The 12,344-nt window shown below is 39.3% G+C and overlaps 1 protein-coding gene across 2 annotated transcripts in view; it reads right to left on the bottom strand.

The window, feature by feature from the left end:
- Window positions 1–405: 405 nt before the first annotated feature.
- The window catches only part of AMMECR1 (AMMECR nuclear protein 1), a 97,359-nt gene continuing 85,420 nt past the window's right edge, over window positions 406–12,344 (bottom strand). For both annotated transcript variants that reach the window (XM_063170546.1, XM_063170547.1), the window contains 3 exons: window positions 9,592–9,682; window positions 7,854–7,950; window positions 406–4,770 (listed from right to left, as the gene is read on the bottom strand). In XM_063170546.1, coding sequence (XP_063026616.1) covers window positions 4,656–4,770; window positions 7,854–7,950; window positions 9,592–9,682 — 303 coding nt within the window. In that variant the 3' untranslated portion in view covers window positions 406–4,655. The remainder of the gene's footprint in view (window positions 4,771–7,853; window positions 7,951–9,591; window positions 9,683–12,344) is intronic.

Here is a 12,344-nt window from a genome sequence, read left to right as displayed (position 1 = left end):
TGGCACAAGGTTCTGTTGAACAGTCTGGCTGTTAAGGGGTACCAGTGCTGTGTTGCTGACACCAGGATAGTTGGTTCTGCAAAGAAGTTTTGCTTTAAAAGCATTTCTGCTTCACAGGAGGGAGCTCAGGCCTGGACAGAATTCCATGTGTAAAGTTAGACAAGAAGTACAAAACTGAACTGGCAATTGATATAAATACTGCTGAATATACTGATAAATAACTGATGTAGCTGATATAAATGATGATTTCACTGGGAGTGTTTAGTGCACGTACCTTTCTCCAGTTTGTTCCTACAGCAGACAAGACAGGAAAATATTTCTAACACACCATTAGCACCAGGTACAAATGCTTCAATAAAAACACTGACCAAGCAACACAATTAAGCAGAGAAACATAAAAAGAAATGGTGATTCTTTTTCCTTATTTTATTGGGTAAATGATTTAAAAGGTAATAACAATAGTGTTAAAACTACTACAATATCTTTCCACAGCCATATCTCACAGACCCACAGATAACCTTCTAGCATTTTTTTTCTTTTTCCTCATTTTTCTCTTTTTAAGCCGTACTTATATTAAAATGCCCATTTCAACAGTTTCTTCACACTAATAGCAATTAAATGTGGAAGGAAGAAGGATCTAGTTATAAAGGAAGGGGGTTCAGGTAATCTGTGATATTACTGTAATCAATTTGAGTTGCTAAGGAGGGAAGGAAAAGACCGAGGCCTTACAAGCTACTCCAGGTAGCTCTAAGCCCGCTGTGTGTCACCATGGCATTGAAGATAACTCAAGATGCTGGTGAACAATTTAAAGTAAGTTTGTTTTTTTTTTTTTGTAACATATAAAACACTAAAATAACTTAGAAACTAGATCCAAATATCTTGAAAAGAATCAACTTTGATATATAAAAACAGTCATAAGTTGTTACAAAAGTTTCAAACAAAAGTTTGTTTTCTCAGTGCGTTTATGTACCAGCGCAATTACTGAGTCCAGAGCAAAGAAAGAGGTTTTTCTTTTTTATTTTTTTTCTTTAACAGTAATAAAAAATGAGGAAAACATATCTTTGTATATAAAGAATCATTGCTGGTCTTAAGAATAAATGTAACCAGAAACCCTTAAATCTGAGAGGCACACTTTGGGTTTCTCTTTTTTTTTTTTAACTTTTTTTTTTTTTTTTTTTAACATAAAATGAAAGTCACCAGTTTATTTAAATGGAGGAGATACTCAGACTCCCCAAATAAACTTAATTCAATTAACATCACTAGCAAAAATCAGTTAGAAACTGTACAAAAATAAAAAAGTTAACACATTTAATCCTGCAGGGATTTTGTAAGGACTGGAAGGCAGGCTTTAGGAGCAGCATTTGGGCATGGCTGGAGGCTTCTTTGGTTCGATCTAACACACATAAGAGATGTAACCTACTCCAGACAACAGTTTTAAAAACCCGCACAGTTGAGACAAGTAGAGGTCCATATACAAACTCCAGGTGTGCCAGGGCTGTGCCCACCTTGGTTCCAGAGCGGGGCTGAGGTCAGGACCGGAGCGTCCCCCCTGCCGCGGTGGCAGCGGGAAGGACACTTGAAGCATCACTGAGTAACAGCTTCGTGTCAAGTCTATGGTTTGGTTGTCTAACTCAGTTTACAGAACAGAGTTTTTAGGAACATTAGGCAAGAGAATGAAAAAAAAACCAAAAAAACCCAACAATCTCTTCAATGGAATAAGGCAAACTGAGTAGTGCTCATTAAAAAAAAAATAATAAATCAGCATTTCAACTTAACAAACAGTGAAATAAGCTACTTGGTTGTACCTTAATTTCTATAAAGTACCCCAAATGAAAATCAAATCTGTAGCTAACCCAAACAATGCAGCTAAATCTACTAAATGTAACTACAAGGGAATGACATTTGTGAGAGCAGTTGCTGATTAGCTTTAAGCAAACAGACCTGTGCTGTGCCAGTGCATGTCACAGTGAGCTGCACGTTTGGTACAAAGAATCCCACAATTACAGATAAACAATCTGCAGCAGTTCAGCACAAGGAGGTGCTGAGGAGGTAGGTGCCCTAGAAACACTGTAGGTAGACTGATTATTCCAATCTTAAAAAAAAAAAAAATCATACAATCTGATTGACCACAGACTCTGTAACAGTTTTTAAATTAGTGATACAAAACTCTGGTCCAGAAGGGTCTGGCATAAGCTCGGTTCAAAAGCACACCTTTACAGTTTGTATAACACCCTTAACTATATTTTTAAGCAACAGCTACTAAGAGATAGACAAAAATGCATTGTGCATTATGCTGTATACAAAAAGGAGACAAAACTATCCTTTTCTCCCCCAAGCCATGGTGGGAAGTATTGCTGACCTTGTCCTTAAAATCCTGCAGGATTGTTTATTCATCAGTATATCATTATTACACTGGTAAGAAATTCTGTATAACATCTGCATATATCGAAGATTTCTTAAAAAATCTGATATGATTTTAGATCCGCATGACCAGTCACGTGACCTTCTTGAGGTTGATTAGCACCTTTCAATACATATATATTTTTATATATAATAGATCTTTTTAAAAAACTTCTAACAATGAGCTCATGCAGAAGCACGAGCGAGCTGTAACGAGATGACAGATAAAGATGGGGTTGGATGACTTTTTTCGCAGCAGAATGATTCAGTTTGTGCTCAGGTTCCCTATAAGGGCAAGAAAAAAAACCAACACAACTCTATCAGGTAGCCACTTGTTCACATTTCCACTTGAAGACTAATTCATCTAAAAGTGTTCCCCAAGTAGAAACAAGACAACAGTATCATCCAAAATAGCCTCTGTATAAACATTTACTCATTTTTGCAGCTTCTGGCTGGCATCTCTTGGCTCCTGAAATTTCAGGCCCTCTGCTTAAAAATTAAGGCATCGCAACTGAAAATGGTAATATTTGGACATAAATGCTGTGGATGAAGGAATACCAAAGACCTTCTACAAGAACCTCCATAGAAATTAAGTGGCAGACCTAACCTCACATAAGGGATGAGCATAATTTATCCTTATCCGACTTTGAAACCCTATTGAAACACTTTTACAGTTAATCCATTTTTTTTTAAACTGAATTTTATCTATTTGATTTTTATATATCTATGTATTTACAAACATTCATTATTCAAAGTAACTGGAATTTCTGCTTACTGTGGTTTACTCACTCAGATTAGGAAGGTCTTTTCTGTAACAGGCAGCCTGTGCTGCAACAGGCAGCAGTGGGAGTTCTGCAGGCACAAGAGGAAGCAGTGAGCTCCTGCCATCGACTGGCCTTGCAAACAGACCACACATACCTTTTACTAAATCCTATTTTTACAGCAGGAAAAAGTTCCAATCGATTTTCTTTCTTCTACCGTGTGGAGGGGGATCAGAATTATTACACAGTACTTACAGCTCTCAAGCACTATTCCTGCAATAGATGAAAACATGTAACATTATGGCATACTTGTCCTGGCTCTCTCACAAGAGTTTTTTCTTTTATTAAACAAAAGTTAACTTGATCCAACTATTCAAGACTTGATAAAATTCAGTAAGTTCAAAAGCAGATGAAGAACAAAACAGGGATTTCTCTTTTCCAAAATAAGTTTGCTAATAATAATAAAAAAAAGTAAATCTCACTTTAAAGAGAAAAAAAGGTGTCCAAAACCCTGATGCCAGAGCACCCTCAACAGGGTTTGCTAAAATGTCTGGAGTATATGTTTTCTATGAATTTTATATATAAGTATATAATTATGTCATAGTCAAAGGCACTAAAATCTAAATCCATTTCCTTCCTAATACGACATCTGCTACTCACTAATCTGTTTTTAGGACACAAATGTCACTCCTAATTTGAGTCATCACAAAGGCATCGTCTCATTACGAATGCATTCTCGTGACTACTCCTGACAGGCCTGGGCTGCCTGTGATTCCCAGCACAGGATGGGACACAAAAGGGTCCTGGGTTGGATTGTGCCCAAATCATTTAGGCCACTTGATTCTGAAAATGCTGCCATGTTAACATCACCTCTCGCTGTACATGAGTTGCTTCTCTTCATCCCAAAAAAGCATTCTGCATGTCAGCCTTGGTGCTCCGGCTGTTTGTGCTGGATCTGGAGATCCTGTACAGAGCTACATGGAATCTTTACTGTGAAGGTGAGATATTGTACACACAACGTCATTAAGAATGTTATGAAAATGCAATTCATTGTCTACTTCAATACCTGAATCTGATATGTTTCATTCCCTATCACACCCTTTAATGCAAAAGCCATGAATGCCTTCTTGCTAAGCAAAGCATCCCTAACTGCAATCCTTAAACTCTTCCTTCCATCCACAGTTACAGAAAGCCTTGATTGATATAATTCAATGTTAATGAAGTAGAAATTTAAATTTTCATAAAAAACCCAAGGGTATATGCTGCAAAAAAATCTGCAGTGAATCAATAAGAAAAAGGTATGGGATCTTTGTAGTAATGCAGTTTTCCCTCCCGTTGCCATGATGAGCTGAACCAACCAAGGAGCCTCAACATGGCAACGGAAACTATCATCATAAAATGGTACAGTAATAGAGATAGCTAGACCAAGAAGGGGCAGGGTCTCCTGGGAAGAGGTCTGCAGAGAGGTCCAGTGACTGGTCATGCGGCTCAGTGTCAGGAATAATGGTTGTATGGTGGAAGGGGGTGCCCAATACCATTCTGGAAGTGATGATGCTGACGATGGGCAAGGTACTCTGTGTAGCTCATCGTCATCTTCTCACTGCGGTACCTGGCAAAGAGCAGAGAGCCACTTCAGGAACTGTTACCAGGAAGCTGCAAGTAGCACCAGAAATGCTGCACTGCTGCTTTGTTTAGGGGTAAGAGCTCTGTACTTCTGATGCTGGGATTAAGACTGACTTCAGCTGCACAAGGGAACTGCCACAAATGCCAGGGTCATTTCCTGAATCATGTGACAAATCACAATGTAACTGCTTATGAAAAAATACTTTAAGCAAACAGAATTGTTAAAAATGGTTGGCTACTATGCTGGTTGAGCTAGAGGGAATAGAGAATGTCCTGTAGCTTCAGCCAACCCTCTACAAAAATATAGTAGGAAAAACCATAAACAAGCACTATAGATTTTTGGGCTGTTTTTAAACAATCAGTATCGACTGTCTGCCAAATTCTGCTTTTAAAATTATCCCAGCTCCATTAAATATAGTTACATTCTTTTTAGACTAGAACCACAGAATATCTCCTGTTGGAAGGGACCCATCATGAACAGCGAGTCCAACTCCCTGCTCCTCACGCAAGTACCTAAAACTAAACCATATGGTGAAAAGCATTGTTCAGACACCCCTGGCCTCAACAGGCTGAATGCCATGACCCTGGACAGCTTGTTCCAGTGCCTGACCACCTTCTCAGTAAAGAATATTTTCCTAATGTCCAGCCTGAACTTCCCCTGAGGCAGCTTCATTCCTTCCCTCACATTCTGTTGCTGGTCACCTGGAAGAGGAGATAAGCAGCTCTGTTCCACTGCCCCCCCAGGAACCTGTAGACCCCAGTGAGATCTTTCTCAGCCCTCTCCAAACTGACCAAAACATATTCAGCTGCTCCGCCCGAGTCTTGCCCTTGAGGCCTTTCACCATTTCTGGTCACTTTCCTCTCATCACACCCTAGAGTTGATGTCCTCACAGAGAGGCACCAAACTAATTTTACCAGGCACTGAAGTGAGACCAGCAGGCCTGTAATAACAAGGGTCTCCCTTCTCCCAAATGGAACAACACCTGCCAGCTTCCACTCCACTGGGACCTCTCCTGCCTCCCAAGTCAGTTGAGAAATAATGAAGAATGGTCCCACAAGAACATTGCCCAACTCCTGGTAACTAAAAGCAGAATCCAGGTCCTGACAACAAATATTCTGAATACAGTGTTGTCTGTATATATATATTCTGCATCAGTATTGTCTGCCAGTGAGGAACAAGGCACCAGTGGCTGCTGGGCCTTACAGAGAAAGCAGCAGCTCCTCTGGAATCTGTGGATGGTACATGGCACCAGTGAATGGAACTCCCCCCATGGGACACAAGGAGGGGCTCTGCAGGTGACAGTGACAGAATCAGGGCCACTGCACAGCCCCTGCACAGCTCTGCATCCCCACCTGCTGAGCTCTGCATCCCACACCCCTCTGACTGCTCTGAGTGCCTCTGTGCCACTGTTTGGCTCTCTTTCAAACCATGGCCAGAACTGCTGGGTGTGAACCTGAAGGGACTCAGGATCAGCCTAAAGCTTTCTTCACACACAAGATGTTTACTTCAGAAGACTTGAAAAAGAAGTTAAAGACCCTTATTCACTCCTCCAGTAGATATTTTCATGTATGACAATAAATTATTAAAATGAGGTTCTACAACAGGTTGTCTAATGCTGGAAAACAATTAGTATTTTAATAATGCTGTCTCTAATCTGTCAGCAGTATCTGAGATTTTAAGCAAGTAAAACAGTCAAAAAACCCCTTTTTCTGATATGTTGAAAGAAATTAGGGTTTGCTCATTTCACTTATCAAGCAATTGATTGTGGTAGCAGTTTCATTGTTGTGAACTTAATTACACTAAACATAAGGCTTTTTGTGGGGTTTTTGGGGAGGAGTGGGGTGAACTTTTTTTTTTTTGTTTGGTTTTGTGTTCCATGCCATTGCTCCAAGCAAAATCATGCAGCAGGAAGGAAACGTGTGCTATACAGAATTTTTGTTTAATGAAAAAATATGCTCCTTATTTGCTGAGGTGCACAGAAATGATCCATTGCATTATTACTCTTGCCCTCAGCTATCTCCAGATACACTTTTTGAAAATAAGATAACAAGGTGTACAGCTGGAATGAATTAAAGGGAGACTGGAAATTTAGCTGGCTTCTGTAAATCCTTCCTCCCTACTTTAACCTTCAGAATAAAATGTTTCCCTTACTTAGAGCTACTCCACAGTAGTTAGGTTCCTATAAGAATCCAGAATTCCAAACACTCATTGAGACCCAAAATTTTTATCTCCTTGAAGAAGACAAATGGTCAAAATTTCCTTATAACCTAAGATTTAAAAAAATCCTATTTCTCCATGCATAACGAGTTCAGCAGTCATTTTACACTGCAGGCTTATACAAATAAATAGATTTAACCATTCCTACAGACATTCATACAGACTCCTCTACCCTCCACAATCTAAGGACAATATTATGGGCAGAGTTTTTCTGCTAATTCTGAAATACCCTGGCTGCCACACACTAAGGGGCCCTCAAGAACCTCAAGAAAAACCAAACTAAACTGTTCTGAAATAAAATATTAAAGTCTTGTCCCCACTCCTGGGAATATCCTGACACAGTTTCACTAGAACTGCTGTGGAAGCAGTGCACTGCTTGCATGTCTCACACCTCAGGATTAGGGAAACCTGCACTCCACAGGGCACAACCCTGAGGTTTCTCTGAGGATGCAGAGCTCTGAGGGGCCTCCATGGCAATGCAGCAGCAGCCTCACCATCCACCATCTGCCCAAATAAATCCAACAAGAACAAGTAATCCCTGTTAACCACAGCCCTGAACACCCCAGAAATCCCTCTGTGAGAAGGCAGAGCTAAACCAGCTGTGAACATGCAGAGTTATCAGCCCAGATCTGCAGGAACTGACACACCATGGTACTGAACAGGCAGCCCTCACTCCTGCTTAGGGGATTCACTCATCCCTGTGCAGAGCCTCTCCTAAGCCTGCACTGCTCTTGGGGAACAAAGGAACCAGGAATGTCACATCCAGGAGAGTTCACCATGACATCTGCAGGAGCACTTACCAGGAAGGAGCATTACAAGAACAGGGCTGTGTGTGGTATCCCAGTGCATACCTGGTTAGCTTTATTGTTTTCCTGAATTCATTAGTAATTGGAGCTTTGTAGCCTCCTTTCCTCAACAAGGAATCTATGGTTTGAATGTGGTCCCATCCTGTTGAATTTCACAGTAGCACAAATTAGTGAGAAATGAAGCAATAGGAAGAGATATTGCAAAAGCACAGTACAGTGTGTGGTGCTGTTGAGGGTGCAAGGGCTCTGCTGGCATTTGGGATAAACCAAAACATTCTTCCCTACTTCAGTACAGCTGAAGGAAATACCACATTTAGGATTTCTTTACACACAGAGCTCACGCTACAAACAACACATATTTCTCATCTCATAGCTGAAAAACATTAAAAGTGAACCTACTCTACCCAAATGTCCTAAAATGGGACAAAACAAAACAAAACTTTTCCAAAGCATTCTGGTATGATCATGTATCACAGCCACTTTTGACATTATAAATGGTTATAACAATATGGAAAACTAAATTTATGTATAACACTTAAAATAATAATTAGTTGAACATGTGAAGAGAACTTGAAATCAGACTTCTTCATAAACATCACCTCACTTTACAGAGATATGGCTGACTTTAGAACAACTATATATTATAGGTGTCTAGATAATGCAAGAAGCAATGGATTTAAAATACAGATTCATTACTGTTCTCAATAAAATCTTCATGCTATCCCAAACCTCCTATTTATTTAAAAGACTCTCATATTATAAATAGCTGTTAGACATATTATTTCCTAAAGACACAATAATTAGTCACACTGTTACATTAAAAAACCTACAAAAAACACAATAGAATTGAGCACATACAAAATTCAAATAAGTAGTTCTGGAGATTTTAAAGAATCAGATTGCAATTCATGGTCTACTAAAACTGTTCATAAATTTAGACACATTTACTCCACAATTCCTGAATTTTAAAAAAAGCTTAGAATACTCCTAGACTTTTATGAGACTATCTGGAAACAGAATTATCAATTAAAAAGAATTCTCAGTAAAGGTATCAGCTGAACTCTTTGTAGACAAAGTTATATATAAAAAGGTTAAATAAAAGCAGCAGTAATGCAAACTGTAAATGACTGAGATACACTCTCAACCTTGGAAATTAAAAAAATGAGTGTTCAGAGTCAGAAAAAGACTGTTCAACAAAATCTACTCTAGTTTTTTAAATTCACAAACTTAAGTCTGTGTCTCTCTTAAAAGGACTTTTAACAACATTCTTTTGTACTTCCATATTGAAAATAATTTCCTTCCATTCAACAAAAACCCTGGGAAGTCAGTGTTTGTAACAGGAATTGAGTACTAGCAGAAAGCACCTAACTGAAAAACAACTTGATCATCAGGATTCAGGAATAAATAATGATTAAGATAATTGCCCAGCCATCCCAATGCTAACCAGAGCTTCTGCATCTCCCTCATATCCCAGCCTAGCAGCCACACAGAAATTGGCAGCTTTTAACAGCTGTTAGCCTGGCTGACTGCACTGTACCATTCCTCCACATTTTATTTCCCTATAGCTCCATGCATTTATGACTGGCTCAAAAATCAGCTACAGTTTACTGAAGCCAACTAGGAGACTGACACAGGCATGTAATTGGCATTTTATATAAGAGTCTTCTTACAATTAAACACTGCTCCATCATGTGACATCAGTGCAAGGTCAAACACTGCATTTTATATTTACAGGAATGTTAAACTCTTCACCAGATCATAGGAAATAAAGTGCAACAATGACCTTGCTCCTTGGCAACCTCGGGCAGGTAGGTGGCCGTGCGCTTGGATCCTTTCTCGTTGATGAACTCTATTCTAATGCCATGCACACCCACCTGCAAGAGATTGGCACCCATTAGTACATCACACAGAGACAGCATGGCAACTGGCATGGTGAAACCCAGAACAGTGGTTAACAGCATTTCACAGAGTTTCAAGGAGGAGGCCCTGCAGCGGGTGGCATGTTTTGGAGAGGTGTTCACTTACTGCCATGAAAGCTCAGCAGCAGCACAGGTACACAGGATGTTCCTCTGCTCCTCACCACAGAGCTTCATTCCTGGGCTGGAGGAAATCCAGCTGAGGAGCTAAAGTTGTTCTGTCTCCTCTGACACTGTCACCATTGTTGTTGCTGATAAAATCACCTGGTCACCAGCTATAATCTGCAGGCAAAACAGCTGCCGAATCTAATGAGGCTTCAATTAAGAGCATTAATTTTGTTGAAAGCAGCAACTGAACAATCAAAGATTTGTCACACTATGGACTCAAGCCTGGAGCCTTCAAAATTTTACCTCATATATGAGGAGGAAATGGAAATATTATAAAGTACCCAGCCTCAAACTCCTGTTTCTGAGCTACTAAGAACTGCAAGGTGACAAAATGACAGCACAGAAACCAGTATTACTAATACCAAGGAGCTGGATGCAGATAAAAATCAAAATGCCAAAAATATTGGGAGAAAAAGAATCAAGAGGCTGGGCACATTTCCAGGGCATTGTTTAAGGCCCCTGTTTTCAGGTTACAGTAATTCTGTGGAGAGTACCTGCACTGGGATCAGGCCATAAAAGATATTCCATTGCCAGAAGGTTTTCAGCTGCTTTTGAATTCTGTGCACAAACACAAAGCATTATTAGATGGACATTTTTATGCCCACATAACCAAGATGTTATTTCCATTTGAATCTCAACACTGCATGTGAAAATGAGTCAATGTTTTAAAAGGATATCACGTTGTTTGGTGTGGCACATCCTTGAGGACACAAATTTAATAGAAAAATGCTGTAAAATTTTCTCCAGTAACAATTTACTTACTTTATCATAACTGCAGGGAAGTCAAAAACCAAACAAGGAATATTTACAAAGCTCTACCACTTCTTCAATTAACATATTTTCTTATATTAAAACTTTAATTTTTAAACTTTTCACTCTTTATATATGATATGAGCAGGGGAAATGGGAGGAAGAGTCCCTTGTAGCTGGCCATGGCCATAGTCATTCTTCCCTACGAATCTAACATTGTTCATAAATAGGAAAAATGTAACTTTGTGACTAACAAATTTAATTCACTGCAACTTTTAACATATTATTTCATTACCAAACATTCCTAAACCCCAAGTTTCATTACATTGATATATATAATCACCAGAGAGATTAAATCTGTATACTCAGAAGATACAATTATAAGCCCAAAGGCCTGAAAGTAAAATGAAATTGTTAGAAGCTGAAAACAGCCTACAGAGTTTATGCCCAAACCAGTAAGTTTCTGCAGCTGGTGATTTTGTAACTGTGTAAGATTAAATATTTCCAGGGTTTGCACACCTTTAAATCCTGCAGAATATAAGATTCTAAATGCTACACAATGTTTTGCATAATAACCAGGAGCACTTAGTGATGCATTGAAGTATGATGCAACATTCAAGCTGCATCAATGCTCTGGATGGTTCCCATTAACCAATTTAATGGACTTTTAGGCCCATGTCTGTAGAAAAAGGGATGTACAGCAGGGGAGAATTTCATAGCATCCTGTGGAGCATGAATTCCAACTGTGTAGCTGGGCAGGACAAACAGCTTTTCATTGTTCCATTCCAGCTAGCAGGCTTGAGTTAAATAAATGTAAGCCACACACAAGCAAAGTAAAAACGATCCACACTAAGACTGGCATGGGCACAGTGTGGAATTTATTTTCCTCAAGAGACTGGTGTTCAACTGATGCAAACTTTAGTGAGATTTCCCAAAATAGCCCTCTCCAAGATAGGAGGTAGGGGCTGGGTCTGTGGATGGCATTAGCTGCCCTGCTACCAGGACCAGCAAACACCTTCCTACACAGCCTCAGGTCTGCTGCTCAGACTAAAAATACTGATGCACTACAGGCAGCATTCTGCAGAACAACAGCAGCTGTCTGTGAAGTTTAGAAAAACAAACCAATCTTGTGCAGACAGAGCTGGAGTTCTGCCTCACCTATTACCATTCATTAGGGAAACAAATGCCTACAGGTACCTCTGGAGCTGAAAAGGGACCACACAATTGCTGCTTCAGCCTCCCACGTGGATAAGAACCTATTTAAATTGTTGCTATTGGGAGAGGAAAGCAAGATAAGGAGAGAGACAGGCAAAAAACAATCCCTGACCATAGAAATATTTCTATGGAGTTTTAGAGCATGAAATACTGTGTTCTATCTGATCAGTTGTGTAAGTGGCCAGAGGCCATCTAAAATTAGGTTCTGTGACAATATTAATTAAATTAATAGATATTTCATTACATCTAAGGATTGCATTAAACTACATTATTTTACTTCTGAAATTACCTTTACAAAACTTAAGACTTTGTTGTGTATTTAAACACATTCATATTCATTTATACACATTATTCTTTATTCCCATACACCTTGGGATGAGAGAAAACATGTACATGTCACATTTATTGTTTTGCCAAGTGCCTATGGCACTAGCCAGATTACTGCCCACAATACCTCTCTCTTTATATATCTAAGAAAAAAATGGTT

Source organism: Melospiza melodia, chromosome 16 (genome assembly GCF_035770615.1).
Source record: "Melospiza melodia melodia isolate bMelMel2 chromosome 16, bMelMel2.pri, whole genome shotgun sequence".
In the NCBI taxonomy this organism is placed as follows: Eukaryota; Metazoa; Chordata; class Aves; order Passeriformes; family Passerellidae; genus Melospiza; species Melospiza melodia.
The sequence above is the reverse complement of the archived record's forward strand: the minus strand, read 5'-3'. Positions and strand labels throughout refer to the sequence as shown.